At 42.8% G+C, this 22,883-nt stretch overlaps 1 protein-coding gene across 1 annotated transcript in view; it reads right to left on the bottom strand.

Annotated features, from left to right (window-relative positions):
• LOC118389483 (zinc finger protein 385A-like) overlaps positions 1-22,883 on the bottom strand; it is an 85,810-nt gene that overhangs the window by 18,898 nt on the left and 44,029 nt on the right. The window contains exon 3 of the mRNA XM_052526915.1: positions 13,240-13,350. Coding sequence (XP_052382875.1) covers positions 13,240-13,350 — 111 coding nt within the window. The remainder of the gene's footprint in view (positions 1-13,239; positions 13,351-22,883) is intronic.

Raw genomic sequence — 22,883 nt, 5'->3', positions numbered from 1 at the left:
TGGACAATTCCTTCAACCTCATGGCTTGGTTTTTGCTCTGACATGCACAGTCAATTGTGGGCCTTACATAGACAGGTGTGTGCCTTTCCAAATCATGTCCATTCAAGGGGTGCAGTCATGGGTGGGCCTGGGAAGGCATAGGCCCACCCACTTTGGAGCCAGGCACACCCACTGGGGAACCAGGCCCAGCCAATCAGAATGAGTTTTTCCCCACAGAAGGGCTTTATTACAGACAGAAATACTCCTCAGTTTCATCAGCTTGTCTGGGTGGCTGGTTTCCGGCATCCCGCCGGTGAAGAAGCCGGATGTGGAGGTCTTGGCCTGGCATGGTTACACATGGTCTGCGGTTGTGAGGCAGGTTGGACGTACTGTCAAATTCTCTAAAACGACTTTGCAGGCGGCTTATGGTAGAGAAATTAACATTCAATTCTCTGGACATTTCTGCAGTCAGCATGTCAATTTTACGCTCCCTCAAAACTTGAGACATCTGTGGCATTGTGTTGTGTGACAATATTGCACATTTTAGAGTGGCCTTTCATTGTCCCCAGCACAAGGTGCACCTGTGTAATGATCATGCTGTTTAATCCGTTTTTTGATATGCCACACCTGTCAAGTGGATGGATTATCTTGTCAAATGTATGTAGTTCTGTCCTTGAGCTGTTCCTGTCTAATGATGTTCTGAATTATGTAATTCTGTATTATGTTTTATGTTTTGTGTGGACCCCAGGAAGAGTAGCTGCTGCTTTTGCAACAGCTAATGGGGATCCTAATAAAATACTAAATACCAAATACCAAAGGAGAAATATTCACAAACAGGGATGTAAACAAATTTGTGCACAATTTGAGATAAATAAGCTTTTTGTGAGCAGGGAACATTTCTGGGATACTTTATTTCAGCTGGTGTAACATGGGACCAACAATCATGTCCTGACCATAGAGAGCCTTTTTATTCTCTACTTTGGTTAGGTCGGGGTGTGACTAGGGGGGTGTTCCTATGTTGGCCTGGTATGGTTCCCAATCAGAGGCAGCTGTTTATCATTGTCTCTGATTAGGGATCATATTTAGGCAGCCATTTCCCCACTGTGTTTTGTGGTATCTTGTTTCTGTGTAGTTGCCTATGAGCACTGCATTCGCGGCACGTTTCGTTTGCTGTTTATTGTTTTTGTACGTTTCACAAATAAAGGTGTGGAAACCAGATCACGCTGAACAGTGGTCCGAGTATATATCCAACGACTATCATGACAGAAGATCCCACCACACCAGGGGCTTGGGAGGAAATCTTGGCAGGACATGAAAGCCTGCCATGGAAGCAGACGCAAGGAGAGAAGGGAGGACAGCGATGACGCCGGGGTTCGTGGCCACAAGGAAAGCACAAAAAACAGCACTAATTTATTTTGGGGGGTGGCACACGGGGTGTCGGGGGAGCCCAGGAATGAGCCAGATACCGTCAGGGAGTCGAAGGAGGAACTCGACGAAAGATTCCAGAGAGAATCTCAAGGGTACTGACCATACTCAAGGACATGAACGAGACCCAGTGTATACATGGCGCAATGCGGAGCACCCTAATGTGGTAGCGAGGTGGTAACACAGTGACAGCAGCACATCCCGAGGGGGCTGATTTCCCTATGAATACTTCTAGAACATGGAGGCGATCGAGCATAAGTTGTGAGTGGTAGGCAGGGTTGGGGTCAATTCCCTTTCAATTCAGGAAGTAAACTGATTTTCCAATTTCATCTCATAGGAGGCAATGACATAAAAAAAAATATAATGAATTTGAATATCAGTTTACCTTCTAAATTAATTGAATTAAAAAGTAATTGACCCCAACCCTGGTGGTAGGTAATATTAAAGGGATATTTTACTCAAACTCTCTTTTAGCATTTTGTTTATTAGTTCTCTGTTAATACAATCCCAAAAACCTTACATGTTAGTAGTCACATTTTTAAGAGAGCACATTCAGTACAGAGCAAAAAGTGTGATGGTGCAAATGATTAAGCTATAGACGAAGCAACCAGACGCATGATTTGATTTCTCAAGAACAACGCATTGGTCATCCAGTACCATTTTTAATTAAAAGGCTTGATGATGAGTTGTTTTGTTGAATAAGTGTGTGTGTTAAGGTAAAAACTAAAAAGTGCACCCCGTTGGGTCCCCAGGACCAGGAAACACTGCTGTACTGAATGTGCTCTATCTTGAAAACTTGACTGTTGACATGCACATTTTTTGGAATTGTATTATTGATTTAGGATGATTTGGACACGAAACAAGAAAAATACTAATGTTTTATCATTGACTTGCATTGAATTTGTGCTACAAATTCTTAAAAGTTAGCTTTTGGAAACAGTGGCCAGGTAAATAAAATCAAAGCATAGATTGCTGTCATACCTTGTCAAAAGGCAGCTTACACGGTAAGGGAACCAATGTGTAATTTGGTTGAACTATCCCTTTAATTGGAGTTCCTGCAGTGCATTTGATGTGCTATAAATACACTTTTTAATTTGAAAGAAAACCATGCTTTTTCATCCTCTTAAGGATACACCCCTTTATTTCAATGTTCGCCTAAAATGACATACCCAAATCTAACTGCCTGTAGCTCAGGCCCTGAAGCAAGGATATGCATTTTCTTGATACCATTTGAAAGGAAACACTTTGAAGTTTGTGGGAATGTGAAAGGAATGTAGGATAATATAATACATTAGATCTGGTAAAAAATAATACCAAGAAAGAAAAAAGTTATTTTGTATTTGTTTTGGGCCATCATCTTTGAAATGCAAGAGAAAGGCAATAATGTATTATTCCAGCCCAGGTTCAGTTTAGATTTTGGTCACTAGTTGGCAGTAGTGTATGTGCACAGTTTTAGACTGATTCAATGAACCATTGTATTCCTGTTCAAAATGGTGCACTCTCCTCAAACAATAGCATGGAATTATTTCACTGTAATAGCTACTGTAAATTGGAATGTGCAGTTAGATTAACAATAATTTAAACTTTCTGCCAATATCAGATATGTCTATGTCCTGTGAAATGTTCTTGTTACTTACAACCTCATGCTAATTGCATTAGTCTACGCTAGCTCAACCGTCCTGTGGAAGGGACACTGATCCCGAAGAAGTCTTAAGAAAGCAGCTTGGGCAGCAACATCTGGGCCCCACAGGGAAATGTTGACTGGGTGAACCTACAGGTTGTGGTGAAAACATTTGCACAGGAGGACTTCAGGAAGACTTCAGGAGATAAGGGGAGTCTCTTAAGTTGGATTTAATTTGGTTTAATTTAATTTACCTCAAATATTTTGTGTAGGCAATTAGCCAAACAAAACCTGCTGATTTATACAATAAATATTGGCTGAATTTATCCTCAAGCCGAATAAGAATAAGTGTGAGTTTTTGTCACAACCCGGCTCGTGGGAAGTGACAAAGAGCTCTTATAGGACCAGGGCACAAATAATAATGTAATAATACTCAATAATTTATTTATTTAACCATCTTATATATAAAACCTTATTTGTTCATTGAAAATTGTGAATAACTCACCACAGGTCAATGAGAAGGGTGTGCTGGAAAGGATGCACATAACTCTGCAATGTTGGTTTGTATTGGAGAGAGTCTTAGTCTTAAATCCTTTTCCACACACAGTCTGTGCCTGTATGTAGTTGTTATGCTAGTGAGGGCCGAGAATCTACTCTCACATAGGTACATTGTTGCAAAGGGCATCAGTGTCTTAACAGCACGATTTGCCAAGGCAGGAAACTCTGAGTGCAGCCCAATTCAGAAATCTGGCATTGGATTCTGATTAAATAAAATTTTCACAGCACATTGAATATAGTTGCGGAGAGTCCCTGTAATCCTAGATCCAGATCATTCAGGTGAGAAAAAACAGGCCTGTCGTGTGAGAAACTCTACATCATGCAAGCGGTCTACAGCCTTTAGGGAGGAGGTCAGAGACCTGGCCATGTGGTGCCAGAATAACAACCTATCCCTCAATGTAACCAAGACTAATGAGATTATTGTGGACTACAGGAAAAGGAGGACCGAGCACGCCCCCATTCTCATCGATGGGGCTGTAGTGGAGCAGGTTGAGAGCTTCAAGTTCCTTGGTGTCCACATCAACAACAAACTAGAATGGTCCAAACATACCAAAACAGTCGTGAAGAGGGCACAACAAAGCCTATTCCCCCTCAGGAAACTAAAAAGATTTGACATGGGTCCTGAGATCCTCAATAGGTTCTACAGCTGCAACATTGAGAGCATCCTGACTGGTTGCATCACTGCCTGGTACGGCAATTGCTTGGCCTCCGACCGCAAGGCACTACAGAGGGTAATGCATACGGCCCAGTACATCACTGGGGCTAAGCTGCCTGCCATCCAGGACCTCTACACCAGGCGGTGTCAGAGGAAGGCCGTAAAAATGGTCAAAGACACCAGCCACCCCAGTCATAGACTGTTCTCTTTACTACCACATGGCAAGCGGTACCGGAGTGCCAAGTCTAGGACAAAAAGGCTTCTCAACAGTTTTTACCCCCAAGCCATAAGACTCCTGAACAGGTAATCAAATCGCTACCCAGACTATTTGTATTGTGTGTGGCCCCCAACCCCTCTTTTTACGCTGCTGCTACTCTCTGTTTATCATATATGCACAGTCACTTTAACTATACATTCATGTACATATGTACATACTACCTCAATTGGCCCAACCAACCAGTGCTCCTGCACATTGGCTAACCGGGCTATCTGCATTGTGTCCCGCCACCCGCCAACCCCTCTTTACGCTACTGCTACTCTCTATTCATCATATATGCATAGTCACTTTAACCATATCTACATGTACATACTACCTCAATCAGCCTGACTAACCAGTGTCTGTATGTAGCCTCGCTACTTTTATAGCCTTGCTACTGTTTTTCACTGTCTTTTTACTGTTTTTATTGGTTAAAGCTTGTAAGTAAGCATTTCACTGTAATACCTGTTGTATTCAGCGCACGTGACAAATAAACTTTGATTTGATTTGAAGTGAAAATGATGGTCAGTAAAGAAAATGTTCAGCTCTTCTCTAATTCAAAAGAAAGTGTCAATACTTTGCCCCTTGACAACCTGTATGTTGTAAAAGCGTTACATGATCGCTGCCCATATCATTGCATAGTGCAAAAAATACATGAGAGTTCAGGGGCCTTGCTTTAACAAAGTTAACCATTTTCACCGTAGTGTCCAAAACGTCTTTCAAGCTGTCAGGCATTCCCTTGGCAGCAAGAGCCTCTCGGTGGATGCTGCAGTGTACCCAAGTGGCTTTGGGAGCAACTGCTTGCACGTGCGTTACCACTCCACTATGTCTCCCTGTCATGGCTTTTGCACCATCAGTACAGATACCAACATGAGCCACATTAATGTGACTGGATGTTAATTATTTGACTAGGCTACCTGTATTTGACATTGTGTTGTTATTTCGCTGAATACTAGATGGTTTAATTATTTGTTATTTTTGGCAGTGAAACGAGGCTACTCAGGTGAGAGAAAAAAACTCACCCAAATGTATAGCACCTTTAAATATACTGTATATATAAATGTTTGAACATTTTTATTTGGCGTACCCCCGACGGCATTGCGCATTTGGGAATACCTGCTATAGATAGTACACTGCACAATGAAACAATCCCTAGTAAGCTAGTGTTTTGAGGGTGGACTGATTGTATTATTTGTAATTAATAGACTGGGAGAGAGCGTGAGGACAGCTCATTTAAAGAAAAAATATATTTATTTAACTAGTCAAATCAGTTTAGAACAATTTCTTATTTATAATGACGGCCTACCCCGGACCAATTGTGCATCGCTCTATGGGACTCCCAATCACAGCCGGATGTGATACAGCCTGGATTCGAACAAGGGACTGTAGTGATGCCTCTTACACTGAGATGCAGTGCCTTAGACCGCTGCACCACATGTCATTCAGGTTCAGGTAGCCTATACAGGACAGTTGTATATTTAAAAAAAATTGGTAGCTGATTAGTATGCTGTTGCATCGGAAATAAATGTTACAATCTGCAATCTGTAATTACATTATTATCACCATGAAATGTTAGGCTTAACATGAGAAAATTCAGACCAATTATTCCTACCAATAAACATGTATCCATTAGCTAAAGCAAAGCCATACAGGCCCTGGCACTACAAAAAAAAACACATTGATTCCATAGGCATGCAGCCACGTAGACATGTTGCAATTTCAGCACCATGAACAACGATCGGTAGTCGATACTTTGTGAGTGGCTATCTGGCTGACACATTCGATTTTATTTCATTTTAGAGGGGGTGTAGACAGCTACAAGGCTATAAAGAGAGCTGGGTCTTGGAGGCACTGGGGGGGTGAGGGTGTTATCAACAAGGCTAGAGAGCTGCTGGGACATGTCAGGGATGCCTCCCTAAGCCCCAGGCAGTATTTACTGATGACAGGGGTATACATAGAAACCCAGTCCTGATTGGCGATGACAGAGATGCACATATAGCCCTTCATGTGTAAGCCAAGTCCTCGGAAGGTCTTATTTAGGCTCCCGCTCCCCAAAACCCACAGATTAGAGATGGAGGGTTGTAAAGACGGCACTCAGCAACAGCTATGTGCTCTAAAGAGACAGACAGAGAGAAACACTTGATGCTCTCTCTCCACTTTCTCCATCATTGCCGCTCTCTTTCAGATTATAAACCCCTTATCTCTCTTGCATTCTCCCTCTCTCTCCTTTGCTCTCTTTGATGGTCCTCTCTGAGGGAAAGCTTTGCTTCTGAAGCTCTGTTCCTGACCCAGTGTTTGGGTCTTGTGGGATCAATGAAGGTCAGCTATCAATTACAACAGAGCAGAGTTGACAACAGAGAGGGGAGACGGACAGGGAGACATGAAGAGGGGACAGAGCAGAGAAAGTCAAGAAAGAGACTAGAAGGAAGGAGGAAAGAGAAATATTTAGGGTCATTGAAGTCATGGGAAGAACTGAATAGTTATAAAATAGTACATGATGTTTGGAATAGGCTGAGAAGGGTTATGAAAAGAGAGTATGAAAAGTAGGATTTAAGATGAATGAGGGAATAAGAAGCATGGGAAAGATTTAAAAGAGAAAATGAGAAGGAGATAATTTCCCTGAAATCCTTTTCTCTCTGAGCAGGATGGGGCTTTGATGTTTTATCTATAAAGCAACAAAGGCAGAGGAACCAGAGAGAACTGGTCTAGCAGCCAGATCTACTATACAGCCTACAGGCAACATGATGGAGGACAGAGGGGGTGGGAGGGGAGAGAAGAGGGAGGATGAGGGACAGAGAGAAATGCAGAGGAGACAGAGACACAGGAAGTAAGCCAGAGAGAAAGAGAGATGGAGAGACATGAAGATTTATGAAGAGGCAGAACAAGGAGAAAAAAGCAGCCACTGGGCAAAAACTGGTTGAATCAATGTTGTTTCCATGTCAATTCAACCAATACATGAAATGTGTTGACATTGAATCAACATGGAAAATGGATTGGATTTGAAAAAGTAATCACCATAAGGGAATTTTGTAAATCCAAATTGATTTCACGTTAGTTGACAACTCAACCGAATGTAAATTAAAACTAGACGTTGAACTGATGTCTGTACCCAGTGGGTAGGGTCTATTTTAGGGACTGTGAGTGACAAGAATGAAAGGGAAAGGGGGGATAACTAGTCAGTTGTACAACTGAATGCCTTCAACTGAAATGTGTCTTCTGCATTTAGCCTAATCCTCGGTTCCGGGCCCAACACTATAACCACTTGGCTACCTGAGGAGGAGGGGAGGAAGAGAGAGAGAGAGAGAGAGAGAGAGGGAGAGAGAGAGAGAGAGAGAGAGAGAGAGAGAGAGAGAGAGAGAGAGAGAGAGAGAGAGAGAGAGAGAGAGAGAGAGAGAGGGGAGAGAGAGAGAGAGAGAGAGAGAGAGGGGGAGAGAGAGGAGAGAGAGAGAGAGAGAGAGAGAGAGAGAGAGAGAGAGAGGAGAGAGAGAGAGAGAGAGAAGAGAGAGAGAGAGAGAGAGAGAGAGAGAGAGAGAGAGAGAGAGAGAGGAGAGAGAGAGAGAGAGAGAGAGAGAGAGAGAGAGAGAGAGAGAGAGAGAGAGAGAGAGAGAGAGAGAGAGAGAGAGAGAGAGAGAGAGAGAAAAAAGGTTCCAGCTTTGTGGTGCTGCAGTGGTGACGATGGCCAATGCAGCACAGTCAAGATGCGTGTGACGTCAGTCTTGCAGCAGAGGGAGCCGGGGCTGAAAGCTGACAGCCTAATCTGTCCTCTGTGGCTGGTGGCTGCTTTGAATGAATTGCAATTTCATAATTACCCGATGTGGCCGTACATTACATTACTGTTGGCAGACAGTGTGATACGCTTGCCTCCGCATTGCGCATATTAATCAATCCAGATATTTTGGTTTGTGTTCAGCTTCAGCCTTTAATTGACTCTAATTTAGCAAATTCTTAAGTTTTATGGCCAGTATTGACTGACAGAAAATGCAGTCCAGGGTGTTTTTTCACTTTGTTCCCCAATTTTTGTGAACTCAGTGCAGTTCGCTTAATTCTTTGTCCAGTGTGAACACTCCAAAGGAACTCAGACCCTTCAAAAGAGTCCCCGAAGTGAACCGAAATGAGACCATCTCAAGAGGTCTGAGTTCGGTTCCCTTTTTTAGGGTAATGTGAACACAAAGCTACCCAGGTTTGCTTGTCATTATTCCTGCACCGCACACTAGACTACTGCAACACTGTTTCACCTGCCATAAACCCTCACACTAGACTACTGCAACACTGTTTCACCTGCCATAAACCCTCACACTAGACTACTGCAACACTGTTTCACCTGCCATAAACCCTCACACTAGACTACTGCCATAACCCCTCACACTAGACTACTGCAACACTGTTTCACCTGCCATAACCCCTCACACTAGACTACTGCAACACTGTTTCACCTGCCATAAACCCTCACACTAGACTACTGCAACACTGTTTCACCTGCCATAAACCCTCACACTAGACTACTGCAACACTGTTTCACCTGCCATAACCCCTCACACTAGACTACTGCAACACTGTTTCACCTGCCATAAACCCTCACACTAGACTACTGCAACACTGTTTCCCCTGCCATAAACCCTCTCACATTGGTGCCACAATGGAGAGAAGATGCTGATGTGCAGGTTTGCTGAAAAACGGGTGCTGTTTTTGGTTAGGCCTATTGATTATCAATTGTCAAGGATGCACACAAATGACAAAATGTGTGGAGTTTTTAGTTCAGATTGTTTGTTTGCAATATGTGATCTATAGGCTAAAATAACTTTATAAGCTGTTTATTCCATTGTAGGGTTTGAATAGTGTGAGACAAATTTGGTGAGAATCACAACATATGGTACAAAATCAATTCTAGCTCTTTTGATAACAGCATTATTTAAAATGCAGTTATTCTTCTGCTATTTATTCTGTTACCAATAATATTTACACGTTAATAGTATCTTCTGATTACAATTACTATGTCTCACCTTTAATTAAATGCAATCTATTAGCTTACAACATGTAAGTCGGACCTAGCTGTCCGATAACATATTCTGATGGAATGGCTTGTCCTGCACTTTGTAAAAACCCAGAGTGCATTGAGGGAATGTTGGAAAAAGATCTTGGTTCCTTTCTAAACATAGCAATGTGAACGCAAAGAGGACTCGGTCCACAAAATAGGTGAAGTGAACTGGCAAAAGAGTTGAGTCCTCATTCAAAGCCAAGGGCACTGTGAATACAAAGAGATTTTTATTTTTTACCCCACAGTTCACTTTAAAGAAGACTGAGATCGGTTCTTTTAAAGAGGACTATATGTTAAAATGCCCTAAGTGAGAGTGCTGACTGTACTTTATTTGGAATATTTATAGAAACTAGTCTTACCATTTATAGCATTAGGAAAGTATAGAAAGTATGATCTAGTGTCTAACCATGCTTTTGAAATGCAGTAGTGCTGCATGAAGAGCACCTCAGGTACTGAGAGCAGTGACACCTAACCAACCATAGAGGTCGGCCATGTGAGAGGAGGTCCACGGGAGTGGGGTTAGAGCAGTGACACCTAGCCAACCATAGAGGTCGACCATGTGAGAGGAGGTCCACGGGAGTGGGGTTAGAGCAGTGACACCTAACCAACCATAGAGGTCGGCCATGTGAGAGGAGGTCCACGGGAGTGGGGTTAGAGCAGTGACACCTAGCCAACCATAGAGGTCGACCATGTGAGAGGAGGTCCACGGGAGTGGGGTTAGAGCAGTGACACCTAGCCAACCATAGAGGTCGACCATGTGAGAAGAGGTCCAGGGGAGTGGGGTTAGAGCAGTGACACCTAACCAACCATAGAGGTAGACCACGTGAGAGGAGGTCCACGGGAGTGGGGTTAGAGCAGTGACACCTAACCGACCATAGAGGTCGACCACGTGAGAGGAGATCCACGGGAGTGGGGTTAGAGCAGTGACACCTAACCGACCATAGAGGTAGACCACGTGAGAGGAGGTCCACGGGAGTGGGGTTAGAGCAGTGACACCTAACCGACCATAGAGGTCGACCACGTGAGAGGAGATCCACGGGAGTGGGGTTAGAGCAGTGACACCTAACCGACCATAGAGGTAGATCATGTGAGAGGAGGTCCACGGGAGTGGGGTTAGAGCAGTGACACCTAACCGACCATGTGAGAGGAGGTCCACGGGAGTGAGGTTAGAGCAGTGACACCTAACCAACCATAGAGGTCGACCATGTGAGAGGAGTTCCACCGGAGTGAGGTTAGAGCAGTGACACCTAACCAACAATAGAGGTCGACCATGTGAGAGGAGATCCACGGGAGTGGGGTTAGAGCAGTGACACCTAGCCAACCATAGAGGTCGACCATGTGAGAGGAGGTCCACGGGAGTGAGGTTAGAGCAGTGACACCTAACCAACCATAGAGGTCGACCATGTGAGTGGGGTCAGAGCAGGTAGATAGATATCATTGAGACCCCCCGCTTCCCCTCCCACAGGATCAGGTCAAGAGCCCCCCCCCCCCCCACAGTGGTGCAGCTGTTATGGAGTCTGAGAAGCCCCTGTCTCTGCATCCACCACCCACGGCCTTTCCCAAAAAGTATTTAGTGCTTTATTCATTGGCATGCGTCAATATTTGTTGCCATGCTTGTGTGTACAAACTTGTGTTTGGCTTAGAGGTGACAGCAGCAGCCATAAACACTGGACTTCCCTGAGCAAGAGACTTTTATGTTTAGGGGATATACCCACCACTCATGCTATTGTGGGCCAATGTACCCTGGGCTGTACTCTATATACCCATTGTGAAACACTACAATAATGTTGTATATACACAGTGAACATTATAAACCAAGGTCTCTATTCAATCCATATCACCGAAACTCACAGTAAACTCTGCATATGTCGGCTCAATCGGAAATGACCTTTAAATTCCTATTGCGAAATCTGTAACGTTTCAGCAATATGAATTGTATAGATCCCCAAATTGCCTAAGCCTCCCACAGTGAAATAGTTGTACTCAATGCAGTCCAAGGTTATTATAGTAAAATAAATCTGAAACAAAAACAAAATTAATATAGATCATTTCTTTTGACTGAAATAATTAATGAACCCATTTGAAAAACAAAAATATGGTATCTTTGACACCAAAACAAACTCAAATAAACAAAAAAAGAGAACAAAAACGAATAGAAAAACAGAAAACTATAATAACCTTTATGCAGTTTATGGCAGGAAAACAGTTCTTACTACTTAATAATCATCTGAATGGTGATCAAAGGGGAAGGGGAAGGGGAAGGGGAAGGGGAAGGTGACGGGGACGGGGACGGGGAAGGGGAAGGGGACGGGGACGAGGACGAGGGACGGGGAAGGGGACGGGAAGGGGACGGGACGGGGGAAGGGGAAGGGGACGGGAAGGGGACAGGGACGGGACGGGGACGGGACGGGGAAGGGGACGGGGAAGTGGACGGGGACGGGACGGGAAGGGGACGGGACGGGACGGGGACGGGGGCGGGGACGGGGGCGGGGGGGGGGGCGGGACGGGACGGGACGGAGAAGGGGAAGGGGAAGGGATATATAAAGAGAAAATCAGGCGTTTGACTCAGCCTCAGTAATACACACACAGAAGCAAGGTGAGAGGATCATATAGAAAGGAAGAGGAGGCAACATTTATATGTGGTTACAGTACAATACACATAAAGACATGCAATCAAACTGAGCAGTGGATAATGTGAGGACTTCACATTAAATTGTTTACAGAGCTGAGAGCTTCTGTCTTCATGACTGTACGTTTCAGAAGGCAGTCGGTGTCAAAAGCACCTATCATCTGTCAGACCCCCCTCTCTCTATTGGAATGTGTGCAGAACCATCCAAGATCCTAATCACTTTTCCATGCCGATGGAACAAACAGCTCAGAGTAATCTCACAAGGGCCACACACACACACACACACACACACACACACACACACACACACACACACACACACACACACACACACACACACACACACACACACACACACACACACCATGGTTGTATCATGCTAATTAGCCCAGCCCTGGAGCCAAAGAACTGTTGTGGATGTATATCTTATGATTTATTTGTTTTTCAACTGTGAAAGTATCAGTAAACACCGCTGGCAGATTTATGGGGACACTTAAACCCCCCCTTCAATTGAACCACTTCATTCTTTAGTTATGCTCCCACAGTCATCCTATTTTTGGGTTGGTGCCCTGTCCCAAGACTGATATGCTGGAATGTGCTTTGTGTAATTCACCCTCACTTACCCTTCACAAGCCCTCTATCATGACCCTCCCCATGATGCACTGTTCTATTGTTTTCTATCCGATCAGAAGCACTCGGCCAGCCGTTGTTCTAGTGTGTTTCCTCTCTAAGACATTCCCACAGTTACTCACTCACCCCATCCAACCTCAACATCTCAGGCCCCTGGTCTCTTGTTCCCTAGCCCCCCAGAACACAGTTGCATAATATTCATAACTCCTTTCTGGGAAGTGCCAGCAAAAATGTAAGATAAGCAGGGCTGCCCAAAGGCTAAAAGTGGAGCCTAGAAATCACAGACACAGTTCTGACCTGACACCTGCTCCAGCAGTATAGTCAATCACTGACATTACGTCAGGCTATGATGTAGTCCATAGATGGATGTGTGGAATACTAAGATAGAAGGACTGGTAAATATGTGGATGGAGGGATGGATAGATGAATGGATAGTGCCTTTCTGGCTTACCTCTGAGTTGAAGCGGATCTGGCAGACGTTGCAGGAGATGATGGGTCGTTTGGTCTTCATCATGGGGGGGCCGAAGGTGTGGTTCATCACTGCCTTCTGTACCGGGTCCATCTGGAGGGAAAGGGGAGGGGGGGGCAGAGGGGAGAGGGATTATATAGTAAATCTAATTTCTCTGAGTAGGGGAGCAGATCAACATATTAGGTTACTGTGCCATGGTAGTGGGCTGGTAGCAGAGTTAGGCTATCTGATGAAACAGCCCCTATTGCAGGAAAATTGGTAGAGAGAGAGAGAGAGAGAGAGAGAGAGAGAGAGAGAGAGGGGTGAATGAATGAAAAGGAGAGCCTTGATTGATAATGACAGGATAGTGTGTTTTTGTTCAACAGCAGCTGCTGGACCTGTCTGTGACTTGGGTCTTGGGTGGGCCCCAATTACAGACAGTGGGCCCTGATTACAGACTCCCCATCCAACATAAATTATCACTTTGTTTTTGGGCTCTCGTGGTGGGACACAATGCAGATAGCCCGGTTAGCCAATGTGTGGGAGCACTGGTTGGTCGGGCCAATTGAAGGGAAAAGGTGAGAGGAGGAGAGCACATACAGTAGATGCGGGAAGTAATACCATTTTTCTTAAAAGGAAGCAAACGAAACAAAACAGAGATAAACCTGAATTCTTCAAATAGAAACTCGTTTGCAACTGTTGGACTAATAATTACGCCCTAGATCAGCTAGATACAGGCAACAGTGTGCAAGGAGGCATTGAATGTATCACTGTCTGTTCATGTTTCACATTTTTTCTCGACCTCTGTGCACCTACATTGCAAACTGTAGGCTAGGATGTAGCAACCTCATGATTGGTATAGGGAACATTCAAGAATCATGTAGTAGCCTAAACCTATCGCTGTTACGTTGAACTGGGCGAATGGAAAAGGGATGACAGCCATCCAATATAATGTAATAGAATTAAGGCCATGTTCATGAAAAGTAAAAATAGTCCTCCCTCATCTTAAATATCACCAACCGCCACTGTATCAAAACAAAAAAATATAGTGCATTCAGAAAGTATTCAATCCACTTGACTTTTTCCACATGTTGTTACGTAACAGCCTTGTTCTAAAAGAGATTAAATGTTATTTTTTCTCATCACTATAAACACAATACCACATAATGACAAAGCAAAAACAGGCTTTTAGAAATGTTTGCACGTTTATTAGATATAAAAAACAGAAAAACGTTATTTACATACAATAAGTATTCAGACCCTTTGCTATGAGACTAGAAATTGAGCTCAGGTGCATCCTGTTTCCATTGATAATCCTTGAGATGTTTCTACAACTTGATTGGAGTCCACCTGTGGTAAATTCAATTGATTGGACATGATTTGGAAAGGCACACACCAGTCTATTATAAGGTTCCACAGTTGACAGTGCATGTCAGATCAAAAACCAAGCCAAGAGGTCGAAGGAATTGTCCTTAGAGCTCCGAGACAGGATTGTTTCGAGGCACAGATCTGGGGAAGGGTACCAAAACATTTCTGCTGCATTGAAGGTCCCCAAGAACACAGTGGCCGCCATCATTCGTAAAGGTCAGGGAGGTTACCATGAACCCGATGGTCACTCTCCCAGCACTCCAGAGTTCTTCTGTAAAGATGGGAGAACCTTCCAGAAGGACAACCATCTCTGCAGCCCTCCACCAATCAGGCCTTTATGGTAGAGTGACCAGACAGAAGCCACACCTCAGTAAAAGGCACATGAAAGCCTGCTTAGAGTTTGCCAAAACGCACCTAAAAACTCAATAAAATGCAAATGAATTACTTAAAAATCATACAATGTGATTTTCTGGATTTTTGTTTTAGATTCCGTCTCTCACAGTTGAAGTGTACCTATGATAATAATGACAGACCTCTACATGCTTTGTAAGTAGGAAAACCTGCTAAATTGGCAGTGTATCAAATACTTGTTCTCCCCACTGTATATATATATATATATATATAGTACATGACCAAAAGAATATGGACACTTGCTCGTCGAATCATGGGCACCTATATATATATACTGTGGCAAGAAAAATCATGTCAACCCTTTGGAATTACCTGGATTTCTGCATAAACTGGTCATCGCATTTGATCTGATCTTCATCTAAGTCACAACAATTGACAAACATAGTGTGCTTAAATTAATAACACACACATATTATTGAATTGTTCTTGTCTTTATTGAATAAATAACTTAAACATTCACATTGTAGGTTGGAAAAGGTATGTGAACCCCTATGCTAATGACTCCAAAAGCTAATTCAGAAGTCAGCTAACCTGGAGTCCAATCAATGAGGCGAGATTGGAGATGTTGGTTAGAGCTGCCTTTCCCTATAAAAAACACTCACAAAATATGACTTTGCTATTCACAAGAATCATTGCCTGATGTGAACCATGCCTCGAACAAAAGAGATCTCAGAAGACATAAGTTTAAGAATTGTTGACTTGCATAAAGCTAGAATGTGTTACAAAAGTATCTATAAAAGCCTTGATGTTCATCAGTCCATGGTAAGACCAGTTGTCTATAAATGGAGAAAGTTCAGCACTGCTGCTACTCTCCCTAGGAGTGGCCATCCTGAAAAGATGACTGCAAGAGCACAGCACAAAATGCTCAATGAGGTTAAGAAGAATCCTAGAGTGTCAGCTAAAGACTTGCAGAATCTCTGGAACATGCTCACATCTCCGTTGACGAGTCTACGATACTTAAAACACTAAACAAGAATGGTGTTCACGGGAGGACACCACGGAAGATGCCACTGGTGTCCAAAATAAACATTGCTGCACGTCTGAAGTTTGCAAAAATGCAACTGTATGTTCCACAGCACTACTGGCAAAATATTCTGTGAACAGATGAAACTACAGTTGAGTTGTTTGGAAGGAACACGCAACACTATCTGTGGAGAAAAGAAGGCACAGCACACCAACATCAAAACCTCATCCCAACTGTAAAGTATGGTGTAGGGAGCATCATGGTTTGAGGCTGCTTTCCTGCCTCAGGGCCTTGGCAGCTTGCTATCATCGACGGAAAATGAATTCCCAAGTTTATCAAGACATTTTGCAGGAGAATGTAAGGCTATCTGTACGCCAATTGAAGAACAACAGAAGTTGGGTGATGCAACAGGACAACGACCCAAAACACAGAAGTAAATCAACAACAGAATTGCTTCAACAGAAGAAAATACGCCTTCTGGAGTGGCACAGTCAGAGTCCTGACCTCAACCCGATTGAGATGCTGTGGCATGACGAAAAGAGAGCAGTTCACACCAGACATCCCAAGAATACTGCTGAACCGAAACAGTTTTGTAAAGAGGAATGGTCCAAAAATCCTCCTGACCGTTGTGCAGGTCTGATCCACAACTACAGAAAATGTTTGGTTGAGGTTAAGGACGGTCAACCAGTTATTAAGTCCAGGGGTTCACATACTTTTTCCACCCTGCACTGTGAATGTTTACACGGTGTGTTCAATAAAGACATGAAAATTTCAATTTTTTGTGTTTTATTAGTTTAATCAGACTGTGTTTGTCTATTGTTGTGACCTAGATGAAGATCAGATCAAATTGTACTACTAATTTATACATAAATCCAGATATTTCCAAAGGGTTCACATACTCCCCCAGCTAGGGTTCTGGCCACTCTGCTAGGTAACCACAACCCAGGCTGGGTGTTTGTACACTTTGCAGCCAAAAGCACGTTGGGGTTTTACTCAACTTCTAATCACTGACTGCTGCTGTGAAATTACGCTGCAAAATGAGAGTCTATTTTCACGTTCAACTTCCAAACAGGCAAAGGTGTAATTATACTCCCATATGTAAATGGTTTAATAACAGTTCCTGGCTATATTTATACTCCTCATCTTTAACCTGGAGTTTTCTTTGTTCCCTTAATCACAACGCACTTCAGTGCTCACTCTCCCTCTCCCTTTATCTCTCTCTCTCTCTCTCTCTCTTTCCTTTCTCTCTCTCCTGATGTGTTATGAGGATATTCAATTCCAGAGCCCCCCACCTACCACTTCCCACCAATCCAACCACCCACCTGAAGTGCGCCAAGTGTCTCTGAGGGGCCAAAGACCCCTCAGAGACACCAATACTCCTTAGCCGGCCCACAAGAATGGAATGGTCTACCGTGTCAAAAGCTTTGGCAAAGTCAATAAAAATAGAAGCACATCATTGCTTAGAATCAACGGCAATGGTGATATCACTGAGGCCCTTTAAGGTTGCCGTGACACATCCATAACCTGAGCGGAAACCAGATTGCATACCAGAGAGAATACTATAGACATCAAGAAAGCCAGTCAGTTGATTATTTGACAAGTTTCTCCAACACTTCTGATAAACAGGGCAAAACATAAATAGGCCTATAACAGTTAGGATCAGCTTGATTACCCACTTAAATAAAGGATGCACCATGGCTGCATTCCAAGCAATGGGAACCTCCCCAGAGAGGAGATACAGGTTAACAAGGTCAGAGATAGACTTGGCGATGATAGGGGCTGCAACCTAAAGAAGATAGTACCTAAACCATCTGACCCAGATGTTTTTTTGGGGGGGGGGGTCAAGTTTAATGAGCTCCTTTAGCACCTCAGACTCAGTAGTGGGGCAGGGGGAAGAGAGGGACTTTGTAGTGGGGCAGGGGGAAGAGAGGGAGGAGCATCGGGGCTACTCGCATTAGAAGGGGTGGGAGATGAGGACATTTTGGACAGGCAGTAAGGTAAGGCTGAGTCAAATAGGAATCCTGACTTAATGAAGTGGTGATTAAACAGCTCAGCCATGTGCTCCTTGTCAGTAACAACATCATCAACATTAATGGACTTGAGCAGCTGTGAGGAGGAGGGTTTATTCTCTAGGTCTAACCATTTTACAAACACAGGCTGTAAAACAGTGATCACTAAGGTCAGAAAATGACAGAAAACACCAGACTGATACCTATCAGGATTTTTGTGAGGATAACATCAAGGATAATAGCCTTTTCTGGGTGTTCGGAGTCATACCTTGTGGGATTGGTAATAATCTGAGAAAGAATTAGGGAGTCCCATTGCTTTAGGACTTGGTCAGGTAGTTTAAGCATGTCCCAGTTTAGGTGACCTATCAGGACAAATTCAGACTTAGTGTAAGGGGCCCGGAGAGAGCTTAGTAGGGCAGGTAAGGCAGGTACTGATGGTGGACAATAACACCCAGCAACAGTCAATAAAGAGTTATTTGAAAGTTTAATGCTTAAAACCAGCAAATCAAATTGTTTGGGGACAGATTTTGTGGAGACATTTGAGCACTGAAGGGGTTCCTTGGTAAAGATTGCCACTCCACCACCTTTGGAAGATATGTCTTGCCAAAAAAGGTTATTACCAGAAAGGTTCATATCAGTGTTCAAAACACTCTTTCTTAACCACGTTTCAGTAATGACCAGCACATCTGGATTGGAGCTGTGAACCCACAGCTTCAATAGATACATTTTATGTTATAAGCTTCTAGTGTTAACGTGCAGAAAACCAAGGCTTTTACGAGAGCAGAAATCAGTGAAACAGATATCAGAGCACAAATCAGAATTGGGGCTAGCAACAGTAGATGGGCTAGGGTGTATATGCACATTTCCAGATATCATCAGCAATAATATAATCAGGGCACGGCAGAGGACAGGGAGAACTCTGCAGTGTTGATTTTTAATGACATTTGAATGTGCATCAGATGGCAGGCAACAAGATCATATTGTAGAGCAATTTCATCAGGTAACATAAATACAAAGCCGGAGAGAGGTAGTTAGAATAGGACGGGAGGCCAAGAGTCTGTGTAACCAATAGAGAGTCAGAGTCCCGTGTTTGGGAACAAACATATTCTGTCCCATGGTTGGGTAAACAAGCAAGTTCATAGTCAACAAAGCACGCAGGTGTCATGAGGCAAATAGCATAAAGCACAAGAAAAAAATATGACGACTTGGGGCTAATCGTTGTAAGTTCAAAGAGTCACTTGCCCCAACAAGATAACTTGAGAGAGTAGCTCTCTATGAGTCCATTAGGCTATAAAAGTATGAGATAAAATAACGAAATAAATAAATAGTAGGCCTATAATAGTTAATTAAAATGTTTCTGAGTAAGCTTGCGTAATAAGCTTCACAAGTTAATTAGCCTACCTAAAAGTCTGATCAGTCCAAAGTCTGCAGTGTGTGTGTAAGTGCGTGTGTGCTGGAGGCGAGTGAAAGCTCGGGAGAGAAGGGGGAGTGTGGCGAGGGTACCTATACCAGACAAGGGGAGACAGACCAGGGCAGACGGTGAACAGATCGCCAGGTGGAATCCAAGCAGCAGCACAGCAGACAACAGGAATAGGTGTCACACCCACTTGTTAGAAGCTTTTTCTTTTTCCGGGAGGCAGATTCCTTATAGAAAATCCCAGCTAGCTAGCTAACGTATCTAGCAAGTCTCTGTCCACTGTTTTTTTTTTCACGGGCAAAAGGAGGTTTTTAGCTAGGTATATCTCTTCAGTTTTGGCGAATGCTCCTTTATGATGCCCATACAAAGTTGACCTGTGGCTGTTGTATTTTGGAGATTGCGACGTCAAGGCATTCCTTCTGGAGTATTTCTTCTGATGTGATCAAAGCAACAATATTGTTTCTTATTTAGGTAATTTACAATTGAAGTGTCCTGGCTGCATATCAGTTCAAAATAGAGATGAATCCAGAGGTTACTTTACTGTAATGACCACTGCACAGAGGGAGGGGGCTTCAAAGGCCTCTGCATTTGGGTGGGGGAGGCTGTGAAACTCTCTTACCATTGTTGGGCTCAAGGGCTTTGACACCTCTCACTTCACACCTCAGTACTAATTGAAGTTGCAGCCAGATAAGTTCTGACCTAGCAAGCTGGGTAGCCTTAACTTAGAATTCAGTCCTTATAGTAAAAATATATTATTGTAATTGGTTTTTCTTCTTGGCTTTAAAAGTAGCATCAGACTAAACATTACTCACTCAGTTTCAGGTTGAATAGTGTTTTCAGGTTTCTGTTTCTTTTGCTGGTCGTTGGTTTGGTAGTAGGTATTGCTTCAGGTAATTTTGTCTAAAATCAGGTTGTAGGTTTGAAGTTGTGATTTGGAGTGAAGGTTATGTTGGCTACAGTTCCCCTTTTTTGACTATGTTATTGGTGTCCGAGCTGAGCAACCCCTATCTGAATACTTTCCGAATGCACTGTATTTAAACAAGGAGTACCAGTACTGACCCAGTGTGCAGGGGTACGAGGTAGTTGAATTAGATTTTTTATAGCTGAGGCAACTGGGGAAAGCTTCTTCCTTCTCAGCTACCCATACTTGATTCATTTCCAAATAGGCTTGTCCAACGACCCAAGGTGGAGTTTAAGCACAGACCGTCACAATATCAGGTCCTCATCAGAATGTCACTAGGAAACTTTAGTGGTTCTCTCAATCTCATACATTACTTATCAATGTCTGTTGTGTCTGCTCTGTCTGGTGTACTTTCAGCCTCTGTTTTAGCACCCTCTAGAGGTTATCAGGGTAAATATGTTCTGTCATACTCAGTCTCACTAGCTAGGTTTCCATCCAATTGACAACACATTTTTATGCAAATATTGTAAAATCCCAATAAAAACAGTATGCACATGTTCCCATCACAGATGTTTCCAGAAAATTGACTGGATGCGGATAAAGGCTGTACGTGATGACGTAGTGCAAATAAAATATATTTTGCGCTTTAATCCCCATGTACCGAATAAACAAGACAAGTTAAATGGGTTTCCTTTGCATTTTCAACTCTACTGATGGGTTTGTCACACAAAAAATGTGCTTTAATAGCGAATGTGTCCACTCTGGTATTGGCACATGAGCCTCTAGCCAACAGCTCGTAGTCAGACTGCAGTGTGGGTACATGATGAGATTATTATGAAAAACTTGAATAAAAAGAGAAAGATTATTTTAATTTGTCAAACGGCAGCCAAGCATTAGATTTATTAGGATCCCCATCCCCATCTTTACAACCATTCAATCTATGGGGGGTTGCACCAACATGGATTAACTCTTAAACTGGGTTAAATCAAGGTTGATCTATTCATCTTGTTGCACCAAATTTTAAACCTAGTTTTAAATTAATCCTAGTTAAATTAAATCATTCCTGTAATCTAAATGTAGTTTTCACTTTAAACCCAGATTAATTTTAAGCCTGTTGTTCAATTAATTAAAAAATATATAATCTTCGATTGGAGATGAATTCTAAACTGTCACTTGAGGTCATTTAACTGATCAAATGGCAGCACATCTACTGTGGAGAGACCAAAACGAGGTCCTCAGAGGACAATTAGATACAGGTTGAATCCTGTTGAGTTTTATGATAATTAACTCATTATTAGTAGGCTATTTACGTGCCCATTTTGTACAACAATTGAATTGGGGCTTATGATATGCCCAGCCTTGATACGAATGAAGATGTTATGCAACATGCTGTAACGGGCTGATAACGTTAACATTGTGGTGAAGTAGCATTAACATTAGTTTTAATGTACATTATAGGCATGGATATTTACCAGTTATTGATGCTTACTAAATATTGGTGGGTCAAGTTGTCCGTCGTCATCATTGGGGTTATGGAGAGGGGCAAATTGCTGGGGAATCATCTCGCATATCTTCTGGGAGATAGGATCAATTCCTTTGGACGGAGGCTCCCCCCGGCTCTGGTCTGAAATAGCCCCCGCCTCTCCTCTGCCACATCCTTTTTGGCTTTTTCTTACTGTAATAAAAAAATCCAGCACGCTTTCATCCAATTTGGGTCCCTCTTCTATTTAATCCATGTAGATCTATTGCATTTGTCGCATAAAATGGCCCAGGTCTTTCCCTCTTTTTGACAGTCATGTTGTCTGTCTTTTTATCCTCCAGTACATTACTAAATTCCTCCATCAGCTCCAACAATAGTTTATTTTCATAAATGAAGAATTTTGAACTTCTTTGACATGCTATGATGAGGTGGCTAGCGGACAAATAATACATGTCTAAATAACCTTAAGTAATGACAATAATAAATAATAGTTTATGTTAGCTAGCTCGGTTTATAAACTAGCTAGCTACAGTAGCTAATGTTAGCTAACCAATTCGTTTTCTGTCTAGTACTGGCAAATTACAGATTTTATTTCAAATCCGCCAACCCATGAGAACCTTTCAAGGTGGAGTTTCAGTAGTTCAGTAGTAGCAACTTTGTGGCCTCATTTGTCAAGTAGGCTAGCTACTTCGTTTCAACTCACAAAATACATAATATCTTGGTGTAACATGTCACTAATCATAGTTTAAAACCGTTAATCATAGATTTACTGATCCAGATTTAAAATGAAGTGGAGCAACACATCTCTGATTAATTTAAAACCTAGATTTACAAACCTAGATTAGCTCTAATTCTAGATTAATTTAAACCATGTTGGTGAAACCCACCTTCTATGTTTTGACCTTGAGAGTTTACAATCTACGGTAACACCAAGTAATCATCATGTCATCAGAATAATAAGACCCTTGATTTTTATTGGAAAGGAGCATCAAGCTCATCACCTTGCACTTTCACCAGCCTGTGAAGTTCCTTCCTGAATCGTAGTGGGAGGGACCACAAAACATGTCATCGCTTGACTCCAACTTTACTTCCATATG

Source organism: Oncorhynchus keta, chromosome 10, assembly GCF_023373465.1.
Source record: "Oncorhynchus keta strain PuntledgeMale-10-30-2019 chromosome 10, Oket_V2, whole genome shotgun sequence".
NCBI classification, from domain to species: Eukaryota; Metazoa; Chordata; class Actinopteri; order Salmoniformes; family Salmonidae; genus Oncorhynchus; species Oncorhynchus keta.
The sequence above is the reverse complement of the archived record's forward strand: the minus strand, read 5'-3'. Positions and strand labels throughout refer to the sequence as shown.